At 40.9% G+C, this 21,592-nt stretch overlaps 1 protein-coding gene across 1 annotated transcript in view; it reads right to left on the minus strand.

Moving 5' to 3' along the window:
- LOC140733405 (pecanex-like protein 2) overlaps nt 1–21,592 on the minus strand; it is a 247,268-nt gene that overhangs the window by 178,745 nt on the left and 46,931 nt on the right. The window contains exons 8-11 of the mRNA XM_073056689.1: nt 17,280–17,425; nt 16,018–16,111; nt 12,288–12,429; nt 1,812–1,948 (exon numbers count right to left, since the gene is read on the minus strand). Of these exons, the coding sequence (XP_072912790.1) occupies nt 1,812–1,948; nt 12,288–12,429; nt 16,018–16,111; nt 17,280–17,425 (519 nt within the window). The remainder of the gene's footprint in view (nt 1–1,811; nt 1,949–12,287; nt 12,430–16,017; nt 16,112–17,279; nt 17,426–21,592) is intronic.

Below are 21,592 nucleotides of genomic sequence, written 5' to 3' on the forward strand. Positions count from 1 at the left end.
TTCTTTTTTAATATACAGTATTTCTGATTTTTGCACATTTTTAATCTATTCAATACACATATACTGTAATTGATTTACTTATCTATTATTACTATTTTACTTATTTTTTCCTCTTCTAGATTATGTATTGCATCGAACTGCTGCTGTTAAGTTAACAAATTTCACGTTACATGCCGGTGATAATAAACCTGATTCTGATTCTTCCAAAGTACATGACCATACACTTCCCAACACACTATTCCATCTGCCATTTCTTTACCCATTCTCCTAATCTAAGTCCTTCTGTAGCCTCTCTACTTCCTCAAACTACCTGCCCCTTCATCTATCTTCATATTGTCTGCAAACTTTTCAACAAAGCCATCAATTCCATCATCCAAATCACTGACATATAACTTTAAAAAAAATTGGTTCCAACACAGAAAAGGCATCCTTTATTCCCACTCTTTGCCTCCTGCTAATCAGCCACTGTTTTATCCATGCTAGAATATTTCCTGTAACACCATGGGTTCATAGCTCCTGGAACAACACTTCATATTCCATCTGGGTAGCCTCCAACCTGATGGCATGAACATTGATTTCTCTAACTTCCGTTAATGCCCCTCCTCCCCTTCTTACCCCATCCCTGATTTATTTATTCCCCCTCCTTTTTTTCCTCTCTCTGCCCATCACTCTTCTCCTGTTTTCCATCTCCCCCTCCCCCTTTCTTTCTCCCTAGGCTTCTCGTCCCATGATTCTTTCCCTTCTCCAGCTCTGTACCCCTTTTGCCAATCACCTTTCCGGCTCTGAGCTTCACCCCACCCCCTCCTGTCTTCTCCTATCATTTCTGATTTCCACCTCCCCCTCCTACTTTTAAATCTCTTACTATCTTTTCTTTCAGTTAGTCCTGACGAAGGGTCTTGGCCTGAAACGTCAACTGTACTTCTTCCTATAGATGCTGCCTGACCTGCTGCGTTCCACCAGCATTTTGTGTGCGCTTGCTTGAATTTCCAGCATCTGCAGATTTCCTCGTGATGCAAAATACTTATTCAGTTTGTCCACCATGTCGTTGTCCCCCATTACTACCTCTCCAGCATCGGCTTCCAGCAGTCCAATATCCACTCTCACCTCTCTTTTACACTTTATGTATCCAAAAAAACTTTTGTTATCCTGGTTAATATTATTGGATAGCTTCCTTCCATATTCCATCTTTACCTTCTTAATTACTTTTTTAAAGCTTCTGAAGAAATGAATAAAAACAGTCGAAGTTTCAGGCCAAGACCCTTCATCTGGACTGGAAAGGAAGAGGGAAGAAGCCTGAATAAGAAGAGGGGAGGTGAAAGGAGTACAAGCTGGAAGATGATAGGTGAAGTTAGATGGGTGGGGGATGGGGGATGGAGCAAGAAGCTGGGAAGTGACAGCTGGAAAAGGTAAAGGGCTAGAGAGGAAGGAATCTGACAAAGAGGAAAGTGGACCATGGGAGAAAGGTAAAGCACCAGGGGAAGGGGATAGGTGAGGAGAAGAGAAAGGGCGAGAAGGGAGCCAAAGTAGGGAATTGAAGAAGGGGGAAGGGGAAGAATTACCCGAAGTTAAGAAATCGATGCTCATGACATCAGGTTGAAAGCTATCCAGACAGATTACGGTGTGTTGCTCCTCCAACCTGAGAATGGTCTCATCGTGACAGAAAAGGAAGTCATGGACCGATATGTCAGAATGGAAATGGGGATTGAAATTAAAATGATTGGCACATTTTAATAAAATAAATTATTTTATTTGACTTTAATAATGTTGTGTTGCTACAAAGTTACAGAGGCCTAAAAGCAAAAATCTTTTACCTGTCCAGTAAAGTCATCAAAGCCAGACGATCGTAATGAATCTCCACCCACTTTCCAGGTAAGATCCAAAATCTGTAAGATTGTCTGCAGCTTGAGTTCTCTTCTACTTTAACAGCTGATTCACGATCTCCAGCTCCCTTCAGAAACGGATATCTTTGAACACAAAATCTCAACAACCAGCCAAAAAACAGTTTGCAATTGCTTTGACTTAGTTTCAGAGCTATTTCTTTAGATGGTAAATCTTAAACTATGCTCTAAGGGCTAAAATGTAATTTTATTTTTTCGACCTTTGTGGTTTTCTTCTACCTACTGTGGATGCTTATTTGATGAATGTCCTCAATAAATTTTGAAGAGACATGGAATCAGAGAATCTGGGACCAGGCAGGAAGAAGAGGTCTTTGTGTTAGTTCAGACAACGACTCTCTCAATGGTACAGCAAACTTGAGGAGCCTCTAGGTTCACGTTTTTCTTTTGCTTCACGTTCCCCTTTTGTCTCTCCAGATGTGTGGACACAGAAACAAAAAAGAAACTGAGCTCCAAGACAACAGTTAGGAGGAAGGAGCTACCTAAGGACTTGATGTGATGTGAACATAAAACACAGAACAATACAGAACAGTTCAAGATGTTCAACCCCTGATGTTTAACCTACTCCATGATCAATCTAACCCTTCCCTTCTATACCCTCCATTTTTCTTTCATCCATGTGCCTATCTAAGCGTCTCTGAAATGTCCCTAATGTTTCAGCCTCTACCGTCACCCTCAACAGTGCATTCCTGGCACTTAACACTTATTGTATTTAAAAAAATCTACCTCTGGCATCCTTCCTATACTTTCCACCACTCAAGTTAAAAGGATGTTCTCTGGTATTGGGGCAGCACAGTAGCTTAGTGGCTAGCATAATGCTTTACAGCGACAGCACTCAAATTATTGGGGTTAAATTCCTGCTGCTATCTGTAAGGAGTTTATACATTCTCCTTGTGACCATGTGGGTTGGCTCCAGGTTTTCCAGTTTCCTCCATACTCCAAAAATGCATAGGTTAGGGCTAACACGAGGAAATCTGCAGATGCTGGAAATTCAAACAACACACACAAAATGCTGGTGGAACGCAGCAGGCCAGGCAGCATCTATAGGGAGAAGCACTGTCGACGTTTTGGGCCGAGATCCTTCATCAGGACTAACTGAAAGGAAAGATAGTTAAGAGATTTGAAAGTAGGAGGGGGAGGGGAAAATGTGAAATGATAGGAGAAGACCGGAGGAGGTGGGGTGAAGCTGAGAGCTGGAAAGGTGATTGGCAAAAGGGATACAGAGCTGGAGAAGGGAAAGGATCATGAAACATGATTTTGAACATTCACTTCTCTAACTTCTGTTAATGCCCCTCCTCCCCTTCTTACCCCATCCCTGATATTTTTAGTTTTTTCCCCCTCCTTTTTTTTCTCTCTTTCTGCCCATCACTCTGCCTGTTCTCCATCTCCCTCTGGTGCTCCCCTCCCTCTTTCTTTCTCCCTAGGCCTCCCGTCCCATGATCCTTTCCCTTCTCCAGCTCTGTATCTCTTTTGCCAATCACCTTTCCGGCTCTCAGCTTCACCCCTCCCCCTCCTACTTTCAAATCTCTTAATTATCTTTCCTTTCCGTTAGTCCTGACGAAGGGTCTCGGCCTGAAATATCGACAGTGCTTCTCCCTATAGATGCTGCCTGGTCTGCTGCGTTACACCAGCATTTTGTGTGTGTAGGTCAGGGCTAGTAAGTTGTGGGTATGCTACGTAGGCACCAGAAGCATAGCAACACCTGTGGGCTGCCCCCAGCACATTGTTGGACTGTGTTGGTCATTGACACAAATGACACATTTCACTCTGTGTTTTGATGTTTCGATGTACATGTAGCAAATAAAGCTAGTCTCTAACCTGGGAAATAATGCACTGGCTGTCCACGCTATCTATGCCTCTTATAATCTTATACACAATCCTATACATGTCAGTGCAGTAAAATGTCTGGTGTCCAATAGACCCCTGGCCGAGGTTGGTCCAGAAGCTCCTTTGTCAAGACACTGATGACAGTTCAGGTACTCTCTTGGTGTTTTTCTAACTACAAATTTCTTCTTTCTTTCTTCAGCCCTTAACTCCAAGTGGAGTCATCAGGACACTGTCGTGATGGTGTTTTTTTTAGCAGGCTTTCTTGTTTTTACAAGGCCGAGTTGCTAGCTTGACGCTCACCCAGTACGGATGGAAAGCGTGCAAGGGAGCCGGCTGGATTTGAACTCGGGAGCCTTCGCTCCGAAGTCCAGCACTGATGCCACTACGCCACCAGCCGGCTAAATATACATTTAGCAATGTCCTAATGTCAAAGACATGTACACCCATTTTGATATTGCACACATCTATTAAATCTCTCCTCAATTTCCTTAGAAGGAGAACAATAGCTAAAAGCCTCTTCACTGGAACCATTCCCACTCTCATAAACCTTATTATCTGCACCCTCTTTAGTATGTCTGCATAATTTCTTAAGTGTGCTGATCAAAATCGGATGCCTTTCATTTGTGGCCCTGTATTGTATTCCCCAGGTCTCAACATATTCGGCTACTTTCAAAGATTTTTACGCCCAATTATTCTGCCCCTGCTTATTTTAGAACCATTTAGTCTGTATCTTTTTTTCAATACTTCTGCCAAATTGTACCAACTTGTATTGGAGCAACACCCACAAGATGCTGGAGGAACTTAGCTGGTCATGCATCATCTATGAAGGGAAATAAAGAGTCAATGTTTCAGTCTGATGAAGGGTCTTGGCCTGAAAAGCTGAGTGTTTGTTTATTCTCCTCCTCTCCTCCACAGATGCTGCCTGACCTGCTGGGTTTCCCCAGTATTTTGTACATGTTGCTCAAGATTTCTATCATAAGCAGATTCTCTGTGCCACCTCATATTTTGGTGTATTGAACTTCATTTGCTATTGGTCTGCCCAATAGGTCAGTCAATCTCAGTGATAATCTGCATAGACTCAGTGATAGTGACACTGTTTCCAACTCATTAACCTTTACCAAGAAAATAAGGGGTCACAACAATGTTACCCTGTGAAACAGCACTCAATATGAAAAAGAACCAAGTTCTGCCCTGAGCCAATTTTTTTATCCACTGGCCAACTTAACTCATGGGCCCTAATTCTATTAGCCAGGCTTTTATCATAGACTTTTTGAAATGCCTTCTGAAAAGCTTCACAGTCAATAATAATTGTATGCACTTCCATAGAATTATAGAACACTACAGAACAGAAAATGGGCCATTCAGCCCTTCTAGTCTGTGCCAAAACTTTATTCCACTAATCCCATTGACCTGCACCCAGTCCATAACCCTCCAGACCTCTCCCATCCATGTATCTATCCAATTTATTATTAGAACTTAAGAGTGCGCCCGCATTTACCACATCAGACGGCAGCTCGTTCCACACTCGCACCACTCTCCAAGTGAAGGTTCCCTCTAATGTTCCCCCTAAACCTTTCCCCTTTCACCCTAAAGTCATGTCCTCTAGTATTTATCTCTCCTAATCTAAGTGTAAAGAGCCTACTCGCATTTACTGTCTATACCCCTCATAATTTTGTAAACCTCTATCAAATCCCCCCTCATTCTTCTACACTCCAAGGAATAAAGTCCTAACCTGTTCAATCTTTCCCTGTAATTCAACTCCTAAAGAACCGGCAACATCCTAGTAAATCTTCTCTGCACTCTTTCAATCTTACTCATATCCTTCCTATAGTTAGGTGACCAGAAATGCACACAATACTCCAGATTTGGCCTCACCAGTGTCTTATACAACCTCACCATAACATCCCAACTCCTATACTCAATACTCTGATTTATGAATGCCAGGATGCCAAAAGCCTTCTTTACAACCCTGTCTACCTGTGATGCCACTTACAGGAAATTATGTCTCTGAACTCCCAGATCCCTTTGTTCCTCCGCACTCCTCGGTGTCCTACCATTTACTGTGTATGTCCTACCTTGATTTGTCCTTCCAAAGTGCAACACCTCACACTTGTCTGCATTAAATTCCATTTGCCAATTTCTGGCCAATCAACCTTTTCAAGAAAACTTCAATCTGGCTAATTCTACCTTATTAACTATAAAAGTTTGGGGCCAGGGTTCAATTCCCAGTACTGTCTGTAATGAGTTTGTATGTTCACTCTGTGACCGCGTGGTTTTCCTCTGGGTGCTCTGGTTTCCTCCCACATCCCAAAGCCGTACAGTTAGGGTTAGTGAGTTGTGGGCTGCCCCAGCACATCTTTGGACTGCGTTGTTAACACAAACTATGCATTTCATTGTATGTTTTGATGTACATGTGACAAATAAAGCTAATTTTAAGTGCCTATTAACTTTCAATTAATTATTTCTAAATGCTTCCCCACCACCAAGGTTAAATGGACCAGTGTGCTGCCTGACAGGTCCTTACATTGCTTTGTAATCCACAGCAGACTAGGATGAATCACATGAAGGCCAGGTGACCTACTTACTCAACTTCTTTGATTTATACTCAGCACCATTTTATTAGGTACACCTCTACATCTGCTCACTAATGCAAATATCTAAACAGACAATCATGGGGCATAAGTGCATGCAGACATGGGTAAGAGGTTCACTTGCTGTTCAGGCCAAACGTGAGAATAGGAAGAAGTGGGATCTAAATGATTTTGACCATAGAATGATTATTGGTGCCAGCTGGGGTGGTTTGAGTATCTCAGAAACTGCTGATCTCCTGAGATTTTCACACACAAGTTTCTAGTTTACAGAGAATGGTGCAAAAAAAGAAAAAATGTCCAGAGAGCAGCAGTTCTGTGGGTAAAAACACCTTGTTAATGAGAGAGGTCAGTGGATAATGGCCAGACTGGTTCAAACTGAACAGGAAGGCAACAGTAACTCAAATGCCCATGTGTTGGAAGGATGAGAGGGGATCTGATTGAGACATATAAGATTATTAAGGGATTGGACACGCTGGAGGCAGGAAGCATGTTCCCGGTGATGGGTGAGTCCAGAACTACAGGCCACAGTTTAAAAATAAGGGGTAGGCCATTTAGAACTGAGATGCGGAAAAACTTTTTCACCCAGAGAGTGGTGGATATGTGGAATGCTCTGCCCCAGAAGGCAGTGGAGGCCAAGTCTCTGGATGCATTCAAGAGAGAGTTAGATAGAGCTCTTATAGATACCGGGTTCAAGGGATATGGGAAGAGGGCAGGAATGGGGTACTGATTGTGTATGATCAGCCATGATCACAGTGAATGGTGGTGCTGCCTAGAAAGGCCGAATGGCCTACTCCTGCACCTATTGTCTATTGTGTTACAACAGTGGTGTGCAGAAAAACATCTCTGAATGCACAACCTTGAAGTGAATGTGGGCTGCAGCAACAGAAGACCATAACCATACACTCAGTAGTTACTTTATTAGGAACACTAATTACCTAATAAAGTGGCCAATATGAGTAAAATTGGCCCTCCTAATCCGCGAGGGATTGGTTCTGGGACCCCTCGCAGATACCAAAAAACCCAGATGCCTTATTTAACCTGTCTCAGTGCGGTGGACATTAGGACCTGGCGGCGGACCTCTGAATCTGCAGTGTTACGGTTCACGAAAATAATCACGATCACGAATGAAAATAAAGTGGAAATAATAAAGTGATCGGAAAGAGGTGAAACGCCATCGGTCACTGGAAAAGCGTTAGGCTACATTGGTCAACGATCGGAACAATTTTAAAGAATAAAGCACTGCCCCGATGAAAGCTATAATTATTACTAAGCGATGCAGTGGTTTAATTATTGGGTTTTGGGATTTTGGGTTTTTGATTCTCCACATCAACCCGACATGGATGGACAACACGCTTGGGAGCGATCTGTCACTGGATCGCCCAGTACTGAAACATATGTTTCTTAAGTGTTTTATATGCATAGAAAAATAAAATATATACTATATACTAAGACAAACGTTTGACTAACTGACACTAAATAATACCAGACGTACCTCTTCCGACTTACTTAGTAAGAAAACTTCTGTTTTTTTTCCAATCGTAATCCACGATAACCTACGCACATTCCCCCGTATACTTTAAATCATCTCTAGGTTACTTATAATACCTAGTACAATGTAAATGCTGTGTAAAATAGTTGTTATACTTCATTGTTTAGGGAATAATGACAAGAAAAAAAGTCTATACATGCTCGAAGAACAAGTGCTGTAAAAGCACTTCCAGGTTTTTTCGATTCGCGGTTGGTTGAATTTGGGCATGCGGAACTCTCGGATAAGGAGGGCCGACTGTGTACGTCTCATGTTTCCTGAAGTGTGGAGTGGGGTCATTCAGTTGCATTATGCTGACTCTTGAAGCAGTCATAACTGTTCTGTTCTCCCACTTTTCTCTGTGACCTTCTCCATTCCTGCAAACCTAAAAGGTCTCTGCCTTTCTCCAATTCTGACCCCCACATCATTTCTAATTCTAATCACGGCATCAATGATCACAAATCATAAACACAAGAGGTTCTGCAGATGCTGGAAATCTTGGGCAATACACACAAATTGCTGGAGAAACTCAGCAGCTCAGGCAACATCTACAGAAGGTAATAAACAGTTGATGTTTCAAGCCAAGACCCCTCATCAGGACTGGAAAAGAAGGGGGCACAAGCCAGAATAAAAAGGTGAGAGGAGGGAAAGGAGTACAAGCTGACAGATGATAGGTGAGACCAGGTGAGGGGGAAAATTGGTGGGTGGGGGAAGCGAATGAAATAAGTAAGTTGGAGGCTATGCTTTGAGCTGCCAAGATCGTAACCTCTGAAAATTCCTCCCCAAACCTCTCTGCCTTCCTATTCTTCTTGAGGAAGTTTCTTAAGCCAACCACTTTGAATGAATTTTTGGTTACCTGCTGTAATATTGGCTCAGTATCCATTTTTGTTCAGTAACACTCCAGTGAAGTGCTTTAAGAACATTTTACCACACTACAGGTGACACAAAAATGCAAGCTATTGTTTTTGTAACTAGCTAGGGAACTGTAAGAGTGATTAGTAATAACTATCCAAGAAAGGAAGCATCCACAACTGTACATATCAAAGAATCAGATTTCTCATGTATTTTAGTACGAGTTTGTGCTGGGGTTTACGTATTACAAACCCAAAATTACCTAGGAAAAACATGCTGCCTTGGAAGCACTTGATTTGATGAGAGAGAGAATTAAGGAGTCAATTAGTACAGTAAATGATCATTATTCTAAAAACACTTGTTTTATGAAAACATACTGTGGGGGGGGGGGTAATTACAATAGGGAGTCAATAGGTATTTCACATCTCTTCCCATTTTATTATTTCAAATGACTAACGTTAATGGATAGAAATGCAAGGCATCTGACCACAAGATCCCTGCAACGGATTGCGAGGACTGCTGAGAGAATCATCAAGGTCTCTTTACTCAATCCCCCTCCCCCCTCCCCATCCAGGACATATACCAGAAATGCTGTGTTTGCAGAACTCTCAGCATTGTCAAGGACTCCTCCCATCCATCCTACAATTTATTTGACCTCCTACCATCAGGCAGAAGGTACCACAGTAAAAAAACAAGACCTGTTAGGCTGGGTAACAGCTACTTCCCCCAGGCTTTGAAACTTATGAATAATCTGCTACCACCCAGTACACATTAGTTATGACAGCGCCAGTAGCATTATATTGTTGTTTATTTAGCTATATGCCATGTATGTACTTTATGTCAACTTGTACATCTACAGAATATCTTTTTATTATTTGTTAATATTCTTGTGTTACCATTATTTTATGTGCTGCATGTGATATATGAACTATGATTTGCACCTTGGTCCCAGAGGAATGTTGTTTCATTTAGCTACATAGACGTGTACAGTCAAATGACAATAAACTTGAACTTGGATCTTTCAAATTACACCTTTCACATGAAAGATCAAAGTCAAAATAGCCACCATGAGTGATCAGCTGATAACAAACGCATGTTTTAAAAGGCAAGTCTGGAAAAGGAAATATGGAAGCAAACTGGATGAGCAAGTAAGGAAATGGAGGATCTGATACTCAATGCAGGCACTGGAAATATGGTCTTTGTACAAAAACAAGGACATTAACTTCACCTCTGACTAATCTAAAACTGGTTAGGGCACAGATAAAGTATTACATTCAGATCATGAGAAAGATGTGAAAGTCCTGGGGAGGAAAAGATTTACTGGAATGGCTCAGAGGATGACAGGTTTCTACTACAAGGTTAGACTGTAAACATTGGGGTCATTCTCCCTCAAGCAAAGGACATTGATGAGTGATTTGCTTTGCAAGATAAAGACAGGCTTGTCTAGGGTAAAGAGAAACTGAGCAATTCAAAGCAATTGGTAAAAGGATGTGATGAAAAAAAACTTTTAATGCAAAGAGAGTATTTATGATCTGGAAGTCATTATCGATGGGAATGGTGGAAAGAGAGACAGACAAAGCTTACAAAATGGAAGTGGATTGGTACTTGAGAGCAAATCGTTTGCAGGGCTATGGGGGGAAAGTAAGGGCATGGGACTGAATATATTGTTCCATAAAGAGTCAAACTGTAGTCTTCTGAGATTCCATGATTGAGGTTGAGGAGATAGAAAAAAAAGGATCAGCATGATTGAATGGCAGAGCAGACTCCTTGGGATAGATGACCTAAGTCTGCTCCTATGTCTTATGGTCTTACTTCATGATTCCATGGAAAACCTACCAGTGCTGGAAATGCCCAACAGAACAGTCTGTGGTTAACCTAACAGGCTGTGCTTAATACAACACTCAAAGGGATGTATAGTGTTCGATAGGCTGGACAGCGTTTAATGGGAAGGACAACGGTTGACAGGCGGGACAGTGCTTAATGGGAAGTACGCTGTTCAATAGAATGGACAATGTTTGATGGAAAGGAAAATGTTGGACGGATGGTTAGGTTTTGATCAGATGGACAGTGTTTAACTGGCCAACAGTGTTTGACAGGAAAGATACTATGCAATGAAATGAGCAGTGTTCAACAAGATAAAGATTCACTTTATGTTTCACACATACATCGAAACATGCAGTGAAATGCGTCATTTGCCTCAATGACCAACACAATCCGAAGATATGTTGGGGGCAGCCTGCAAGTGTCGCCATGCTTCCAGCACCAATATAGCATGCTCACCACTTACTAACCTTAATCTATACATTTGGAATGTGGGAGGAGAGAACATACAAATTCTTACAAACAGTGGGTGCAAATTGAACCCTGATGTGAACAGTTGTGGAGACGTTGGGGTAGAGATGTTGGGACTCTGTTCAGGGATGGATTTTCCAGTTTGACAAAAATGGCTTCTTTAACCCCTCTTTCAAATCACCTGTCCTCCCTGTCCAAAAAGTGCACAATGTTATCATCAACAACAGAATGTCCACTGTCCTTGGGGTGCAGATATACAGTCGAGTCTTGACCTACAATGCAGTCCTAACATCTCCACCCTACGCATCTCCACAACAGTTCACATCTCCATTCATGCAAAAATAAGACTAATGACCCTCTCATTACCTCTATGACTCTTAACGACCCTCATGTGATAGCTATAACTTTAAACAACTCACAGTTTATAACCCAGAAAATAACCCATCATGGATCAGAACTGAAGAAGCCTCTCGGATGAAACATCTTCCAGACAACACAGCAAGTCCAGTTGCTTTGATTTACTGCTTGATATACAATGACCTGGATGATTGAGAACCTTCATACACATATTTGCATGAAACTTTGGATAATTGGGGCAGCCACTTAATTGGACCAAACATACTGGTCCAGATGTGTCTCAATTAACCAGAGTCCACTATACTTCTTCCTGTAATTTATACTTTGTTATTATTATTATTATTATTATATTCTGCTGCCATAAAACAACAAATTTCACAACATATGCCAGTGCTATTAAACCTAATTCTGATTAACTGGGAAAGATGGTATTCAATTACGGTAGTCAGACAATACTCATAGAAAGGAAAACCGGGCTAACGTTTTATCTCTACTGAACTACTGCACTTTCAAGCAACACACACAAAATGCTGGAGGAACTCAGCAGGCCAGGCAGCGTCTATGGAAAGGAGTACAGCCGATGGTTTGGGACGAGACCCTTCATCAGGACTCTTTTTCCATTCTGCATTGTCTTTTCATTAGGTGCTGTCTGGCTTTCTGAGTTCCTCCAGCACTTTGTGTGTACTGTTTGGATTTCCAGCATCTGCAGATTTTCTCCTGTTTGTTACTGCACTTTTAATTCCACTTTTAAACATCTTTGGTATACCTCCTGTTATAGGATTTTTTTTAGAAGTGCAGAATAGACATTTTGAATTGCAAAAGACTTGCTAAAACTCTATGCAAATATCCTTGTGGACCTCCTCATTCAATTATGCAAACCCTATTCCTGTTACCTTGAATCATCTCCTGGCGACACCTGCCATTCAACCGAGAATCCCTTGCACTCACCTGCCGTGCCTCCGAATATCTTCTAATTCTCATTCTCCGCAATATGACTGGCTGGTGTCGGTGGTGTGGCTCGTCAGGGTTTTCCTCAACCCTGTTGTGTCCGTCAGCTGAAGCGTGACTGGGAGAGTTGGAGTGATGATCCCTGCTGTGAAAAAGACTTGATGACGTCTAACGCTTCTTGGATATACATACTGCTAGCCAGATATTGAAAGCCGAGTGTCATTAGAAGTCACAGCAAAAGAAATAAATTTTTTGAATTGAAAGGTCTTTCAAAGTTCAAAATAAATTTATTAACAAAGTACATATATGACACCATATACTACCCAGATTCATTTTCTTACAGGCATTCACAATAAAACAAAGAAATACAATGACCTCTATGAAAAACTACACAGAAAGACTGAAAACCAATGTGCAAAAGACAGATTATGCAAATATAGAAACAAATACTAATGATAATAAATAGTAAATAAATGATACTGATAACATAAGTTGTAGAGTTCTCAAAAGTGAGTCCTTAGATTGTGGAATCAGTTTAGTGCTTAAGTGAGTGAAGTTATTGACGCTGGTCTGAGAGCCAGATGTTCTTGCTCTACATTACATTCTACATTCTGCTTCCCACCATTGAGCACATCTACAAGGAGAGCGCCACAATAAAGCATCATCAAAGACCCCATCATCCAGGCTACACTCCCTTCTCACTGCTACCATTGGAGAGGTACAGGAGCCTTAGGTCCCACACCATCAGGTTCAGGAACATGTATGTATTACTCCTCAACCATCAGGCTCCTGAACCAGCATGATTCACCTCAACACTGAACTGATTCCACAATCTGTCGTCTCATTTCCAAGGACTCTGGAACTCATTCTCAGTTTTTTAAATTAATCAATTATTATCATATATATTTTCTGTATTTACATAGTCTAGCTTATTTTGCACTTCGGTTGCTTGTCAATCTTGGCATGTGTGTAGATTTTCTTTGATTTGTTCTATGTACTGTGAATGCCTGCAAGAAAATAAATCTCATAATAGTATTTGGTGACATATATGTAATTTGATAATAAATTTACTTTGATAGTTACTTTGAACATTACAGCAGAGCCAAGTTTAAAGGCAGAATATTATCTGGACATTCACTATCAGGTTACAGCTCTCTGAACTCCAAGGATCATATAGCTCACTCTGGATTCTGCCACCAAAACTGGACATTAGGAAGTTGGTGGGAACACCCCCTTCCCCAGAATGAACAGAGAGGAAGCATCAATAAAAAAAGCAAACAGAAGAGAAGACAAAACCAACAGCTCTGTCAGAGGAGGATAGATCCTTATACAGGGACACTCAAGAAGCAGCCATTCATGCCTCAAGTCCACACTAGAAATTCAGAAGTCCATTTCTGTGCCTTTCTTCTTCAACTATTTAGCCAACTATATCAGTTTTCCTTTTCAACCGTTTATCCGATTCTTACCTGAAAGTTACTATGTTTGTTTTCATTGCTGCTTTGTGCGGCGTGTTGCTCTATAGAAAATAATAAAACTCTGATAACCTGCTATCAAACTCAACGTTGACTCATACTCAACATTTCAAGAAGAGGTTCTTCCCCTCCGCTGCAATATTTCTGAATGGACGATGAACCCACTGTACACTACCTCACTGTATTTTTTTCATTTTTTGCTCTCTTTTTGCACTACTTGTTTATTTATACATATATTTCTTGTTGTAATTTATAGTATTTCTTGTTATGATGTATAGCTATGTACTGCTGTAGCAAAACAAATTTCATGACATCTGCCAGTGATATTAAACCTGTTTTTGATTCTGTTTCTCAACTATTCAGCACCTGGCTCGCCAGGTGAACATTTGCTGCATTATCTCTGACTCATACAGGCCTCAGTTCCCACACTCCTTTCTGACTTGCCACCATCGCAATTCCTGTGTATCCCTTATGCTCAATGGGACCCCAGTTTTTGTGTATCCCTTCTACTTACTTGAGTCCTGGTTCCACATTTCCCTTCTATTCATTAGGGTCCCAGTTCTTGTGCACTCAGTTCCTGAAATCCCCTCGAGTTGCCCAACATTCTGGGAAGACTATGAGCACAACTCTTCTCATGACTCTTCTCACTTCACATTTTCCGGAGTTCCAGCCCCGTTACACTCTCAGTGAAATAACTTCCCCTGAATTATTTCACCCATTACTCTTGAATCAGAGTCGTTTGGTTTTGATACCACTGTTAACGGAAACAGATCCACTTTTATCTACTCTATATTACTTTAAATACCTCAATTAAATTTTCCATAAAGTAGACAAAATGCTAGGTGTTACTGCAATGCGGGTTCATCTTTTCTTTTTCCCATCTCTTTAAATTACTTGATATTCTACTTCAGTTCTGAGACACCACTCCAAGCATAGACTGTCAGATTATCCAGTCCTTACTCAGAACCAAAATCATGAAGGATCAACTTTATTCGCCATATACAGTTACATGTATTAGGAATTTGTTGTAGTGCATTGAAGCAACATGAAATGAAAAACAAGAACATTCAACAACTATAGAGAATAACTAAATATATAAAGTTAGAGGTTAAGGTGCAGATATGGAATAAAATGTGCATATATACATAAATACTGGCATGTATTTATAATGTAAACAGCATTATAATAGCGTTTTAAAGTTTTTCAAGGAAATGTAGTGACTGAGGTAACAGATAAAGGGGGTGGGGCGAATCTAACTAGAACCAGGGAAAAAACTTGTAAGGTGGCAAGAAATTTTGTTTTGTTATAAAAGCATTATAAGTGCTTTCTAGAAGAGAGCTTTTGGAAAAGGCAGTTTGCTGGGTAGGTATGTTTTAAACAATTGTTAGGAACAGGGTGACAGTGAATGAAAGGAAGAGATAATAAAACAGGTAAACAAAAACCTGGTCAAAGAGAGAGTCAGAGGGTAGGACCAGCAGCTCATATCTCCCTCCTGTCTCCATTCCCCCCCCCCCCTTTCTTCACTAGGTTTTCAGGGAAATTGCAGACATTTTTGCTTTAATAGCCCTATGACACTTTCCAGAAGGGAGCCTTTGTAAAAGGTAGTTTGCTGAGTCGGTAAAGTCCACAATGATTTCTCCTCCCGCTTCTTTGGCCTGGACATGTACAAGTCCTGCAGTGATGGTAGACTGTAGCTAATGACCTTTTCTGTTATTCTGATAGCTCACTGTAGTTTTTGTACATTGTGAGGTATTTCTGTATTTTCATATATTATTCTGCACTTACATCATCTCAATGAATGCACGTCCTGCAACAAGCAAAATATCAAAATGCGCATCTCTGTAAACAGGCAAAAGTGGACGCAGCAGTGATTAGCACTTTCAAAATGAATGCAATTATTTCACAGTATTATTACTTATATTCATCACTGCATGCTTATTCAGGTGGTAGTAAACCGTGAACTAGTGGAGACTCAGTGCCCTCTAGTGATTGCTGTAAGATTGGACTATTCCTGCAATTGCTTCCCTGTCTTTGGAGCACTTCAAGAATTAAGTTGCATTTATACATCTCTATCTCTGGACTTAGCTGGGTATTTGCCAATTCAACACAAGAATGCTTAGGATGTAATTATTAATCTCTGAGTTTGCTGTAACTTACAACTGAAGTATTTTCTTTTTATAAAGAATGGACAGAGTTTATTGTAAATATTCCAATATTCTGTCAAATCTGTGGAATTGTGAAAAGTCAGACACACTTACCATGAACTCTGAATGTGTTCTGAACTTGTTTGATGATATAAAGAATTTTCAAAACCTCTGCTCTTGGGCCCAAATGTGTACGACCTTACTTCTCCTGGGAACAAAGTTACAAAGTATTTCTCAACTAAAGCTTAACACGCTGCTATTCATCTTAATTTTAATATCTTTGCCTATTTTCAAATCTCTCCAAGGCCTCACTGTTCCCTATCCTTGTAATCTCTTTCAGAACTACAAACGTCCAAGAGACTAGTTTTATTTGTCACATGTACATCGAAATATACAGGGAAATGCATCATTTGTGTAAAATCAAATCAGCATTAGATTAGCCTCCAAGTGTTACCACATTTCCAAAGATCAAACCATAGCTCAGAGTCCTGCACCACAGATTTTTCCTGTGATTTCATGTACACAGTAGTCTTGACCTTAGGCAGAGATTCCAATCCAATAATTCAGCACCCTCAAAACTTTGCTGTCGATTGTCAGATTCTCTAGATTTATGGATGCTATTCCTGTGGAGTGTATGTTAGTGGAGTTCTGCTGCTGTAGACCATCCACTTCAAGGTTCAATGAGCTGCGCATTCAGAGATGGTCTTCTGCACACTGCTGTTGCAGCTTGTGGTTATTTGAGTTGATGTTGCACTCCTGTCAGCTTGATCCAGGCTGGCCATTCTCCTTTGACCTCTATCATTAACAAGGCACTTTCGCCGACAGAACTGTCAATCACTGGATGTTTTTTGTTTTTCACATCATTCTCTGTAAACTCTGGACTGTTGTGCGTGAAAGTCCCCAGAGATCAGCAGTTTCTAAGATAATCAAACCACCCCATCTAGCACAAACAATCATTCCATGGTCATAATCACATTTCTTCCCCTTTCTGATGTTTGGTCTGTACAGCCACCGAACCTTTTGAACCATGTCTGCATGCTTTTATGCATTGAGTTGCTGCCACATTATTGACTGATTAGATATTTGTATTAACAAGCTGTACAGGTGTACCTAATAAAGTAGCCACTGAGTGTATATTACATTGAGTTCAATAGAATGGAATACCTACAAAAGAGCGCAAACATCAGCCACACGAATTCTGTGCTGGTGACCAAAGATGAATTTCTTCTCCATTAAGTTTTAAAATTATTGAAGCCACTATCTGAAATAATAAATGTAGTGCACATGCCTTTTCTGAATTGTTGTCCAATTTAACTTTAAATAGTTACATCCATCAATTTCCATCCCATCATCAGTCAACTTGAAGAAATACTTACCGAGTTCATCGACAAAAAAGTGTGTTGCCCCAATGGAAGTATCGTGATGTGATGAAGCATCGTGCCTTGGACTGACACTTGGACACCCTACACTGCCCCAGTGCAATGAACCAGAATGGTTCTGCATTCGCCCACTATCCTGTGAGCTGTGAATAAAGAAAACCGTGAGCAAATCCATCTACATTTATCCAGACTTTTCTAGTACTATATATAACATAGACAAAATCTGAGGTACAAAGGTTAAAGTTGTAAAGGGTCACATAGGACAGGATTTCTTTTTAAACTGTTTTTGTTTGTTATATATTCTTGCCCAAGATCTTTTCTCTGTAGAATGGAAACGTTCAATTAAACCCAGCATAGACTGATAAAAGCAATTCAAAGCACATAAAGCGTTGACGCAGAATATGTTGGTTCATGCTGTATTCTTTTTTTGAACAAACATCCAACCAACTTCTCTTATTGGACTTCAGTATGTCTTTCTATTCCTGCCTCCTTCATAGACCTTAAAAAGTTCAAGTTCTCCCTGCAATAGAGAGTTCCACATTCCTGCCACTCTCCGACATACAAGAAAATGAATCTCAAGATAGTATATGGTGACATATACATACTTCGATAATAAATTTACTTTGAACTTCAAACAATTTTCTACAAAGTTAGTTATGTTTATTGACTAGGCTTTATTCATATTTCAGACATTTCATCCCCCCAACAACCAGCCTTTACAAATTGCTTTGTCATAATTGAAGTAATCTGTTAGTCCATCTTGCAGCCTTTTCCAAGTCCCTTCCATTCTCTACATACATTCCTGTCAAGTCATTTGGTGTCAGAAGTTCCATGTAACAGCCTTCAAGCCTTAAGACTAAGAATGAAAGTGCAAATTTTGAAATACATAATCTTTCTCATTAAAAGATGACGGTCTCATGGAGGTTGAGAAGGTAAATGTAGGAAAATAAATTTTTATCAAATTATGTCAACTTGAACATCTACAGAATATCTTTTATTATCTATCAATATTATTTTATGTGCTGTGTGTGATAAACTGTATATATTTTGTTTTGCAACTTGTCCCAGAGGAACATTGTTTCGCTTAGCTTTACACAAGTGCACGGCTGAATGACTAAATACTTGAACTTGAGGTAAAACCAAGAGTAAATCCATCTACCTATCCTGGAAAATAAAGGATCAAGAGAGAAAGGAAAATAATTATTTCACCTCGTGGTTGTCTGAAATTCTCCACTAAAGAGGCCTTTCTCTTTCCTTCTGATCATACTTGCAAGATGGTGCTGGTGAAACACGACGATGTTCTGCAGGCTACGTACAATACTTCTGAATATACCTCTTATGAATCACTCTTACTGCAATCTCCAGCATATAATTTCCCTTTGAGCAATGAATTTTTAAATTGACTTAATGAACTATAGATTTCACAACCTTCAGAAGATCGGCAGACTTTTCTCAAGCAAGCAGGTACAGCACCTTTAAATGGACAAAGGTTCATTGCCATGCCTGAAAGCAAGGCAAAGGGGGAGGGGGCTCCAAACAGGCTGAAACACTGAGGAATGAGAACCTACCCCTTCCCCACCAAGCACCTTGTAAGCAAACTTGCAGTAACTGGAGGACAAAATTGAGGACCTGAAGGCAAGATTGTTGTATTGGAGGGAAATGAGAGATTGTTGTATTCCATGTGTAATTGAGACATGGCTTATTCCCAGCATGCCGGATACGGCAATCAGACCTGAAGGCTTCTTGAATCACAGTATACACCAAACTGCTGATTCGAAAAAGGCAAAAAGTGGCGGTGTGTGTTTCATGATAAACTCCCAGTGGTGCTCTGATGTCGCAGTTTTGTCAAACTTGTGTTCCCCCAACCTTCAACATCCAATGGTCAAATACCATCTGTTCTATTTACCTAGGTAGTTTGTCTCCATAATCATGACCGCAGTTTACATATCATCAGCAGCCGACTATAATCAAGCACTTGAGATATTGCATGAAGTCATCTTCAAAGTAAACAGTCCATCCTGACTCATTTCAAATCATAGTTGGGGACATCAACCAGGCTTGTTTAAAGAAAACCCTGTCCAGTTACCAGCAGCATATAACCTGTAGCACCAGAGGACTACACACTAGACCACTGTTGTACTAAAATAAGGAATGCCTACTGTTCTATGCCCAGACTGAATTTCGGAAAATCTGATCACTTGGCTGTCCTTCATCTACCTACATACATACATACATACATACAGAGGCTAAAGAGCAAAGCTTTGGAGGTTAGAACAACAAAGAGAAGTTCTGATGAAGGGTCTCGGACTGAAACATCAACTGTTTACTCTTTTCAATAGATGCTGCCTGGCTTGCTGAGTTCCTCCAGCATCTTGTATGTGATGCTTTATTAAAACAGTTGTAGACAAGTGTGCCCCACAAAATCATTCAGTCTTCTCCTACCAGAAGCCCTGGATGAACCATGAGATCCACAATCTACTGAGGGACAGGTCAGAGGCACTCAAGTCCAGAGACCAAGAGAGTTACAAGAGACCCAAGTACGATCTCTGGAAAGCCATCTCACGGGCAAAGTGGCAATTCCAGACTAAACTTGAATTAACAAAGGATGCTTGACAGTTGTGGCAGGGCTTGAATGCCATCACCTCTTATAAAGTAAAATCAAGCAACACAGGTGACAACTGGGTTTCACTTCCAGATGAGTTCGATACCTTTCTATGCTCGATTTGTCAAAACATGGAGAAACCATCAAGAACTTCTACAGCCCCCAATGATCCTGTGATTTCAGTCTCTGAGGCCAACATGCGTGCAGCCTTTGAGAGGGTGAGCCAACGAAAAGCATCCGGCCCAGGTAGGGTACCTGGCGAAGTACTAAGACCTGTGCTGATCAACTGGCTGCAGTGTTCACCGAGATCTTCAACTTTTTGCTTCCGCAGTCTGAGGTAACAACCTGTGTCAAGCAGATTTCAAATATAAGAAGAACCTAGTAATCTCCCTCAATGACTATCATCTAGTAGCACTAACATCCACAGTGATGAAATGTTTTGAGAGGATGGTAATAAAACTTATCACTGCTGCCTGAGAAGAGATTCAGATCCTCTCCAATGTGCCTACCAAAACAAAAAACCACAGCAGATGCCATCTCACTGGTTCTTCAATCAATCCTGGAACACCTGGACAGCAAAGATGCATACATCTGTTTGCTCTTTATCAAGTACAGCTCAGCATTCAATACTATCATCCACTCAAAACTAATCAACAAGCTTCAAGACCCTGGCCTCAATATTTCTAAGTGCAACTGGATCCTTGATTTCCTCACTTGCAGACCCAGTCAGTTCGGATCGGCAACGGCATCTCCTCCATGACCTCCATCAGCACAGATGCACCACACGTCTGTGCTTAGATCCCTGCTCTACTCGCTTTACACACGACTGTGTAGGTAAGCACAGCTCCAATGCCACATTCAAGTTTGCTCATGACACCACTGTCATAGGCTGAATCAAAGGTGGTGACAAATCAACATATTGGGGGGAGATTGAAAATCTGGCAGAGTGGATCCACAACAACCTCTCACTCAATGTCAACAAAATCAAGGAGGTGATTACTGGGACTTCCGGTAAGATGGCGATTGCTTAGCTGCTCCGAACTTTTGTTCCGTTACGGTCGCTATATTTGCACTAAATGTCTCCATTTTTTAAACCTTAATTAGGAACTTTTTCAGTATCTCTTACTTGCCTGTGAACACATCTAACTTACAATGTCTAGCAGGAGTTCTAAATCCGGGAGAAAGGAAGCTACTGTTCTCTCAGACGAGACCCGGGCTGCGTTCGGTCAGCTCCGAGATGAAATTTTAAAGGAATTCAAAACCGCTTTCAAACAGTTGGAAGACAAACTGGATTGGATCAACGATAAAGTGGACAAACATGCTGAATACTTATCTCGCATCGATTCGACTTCTGAAGATTTAGAAAGCCGTGTTCGATACTTGGAGATTCTCTGTTCCAGCTTAGAGGGAAAATGTAACAAACTCCTTTCCAAAATGGTGGATCTCGAAAATCGCAGCAGACGCTGCAATCTTAGAATTCTTGGATTACCAGAGACCACCGAACAGGGATCAATAGTGAAGTTTTTTGCCAAGTTTCTCTGTGAGATATTCGGGAAAGATTTGCTTCTGAACCCGCCCGAGCTCGAACGGGCACACAGAGTTTACGTTTCCCCCGGAATTCTGGGCACCCGCCCGCAACCAGTAATTTTGTGCTTCCATCAATACCAGGTAAAACACAGTCTGATTGTGGAGGCACGTCGCAGAGGTT

Source organism: Hemitrygon akajei, chromosome 9 (assembly GCF_048418815.1).
Source record: "Hemitrygon akajei chromosome 9, sHemAka1.3, whole genome shotgun sequence".
NCBI classification, from domain to species: Eukaryota; Metazoa; Chordata; class Chondrichthyes; order Myliobatiformes; family Dasyatidae; genus Hemitrygon; species Hemitrygon akajei.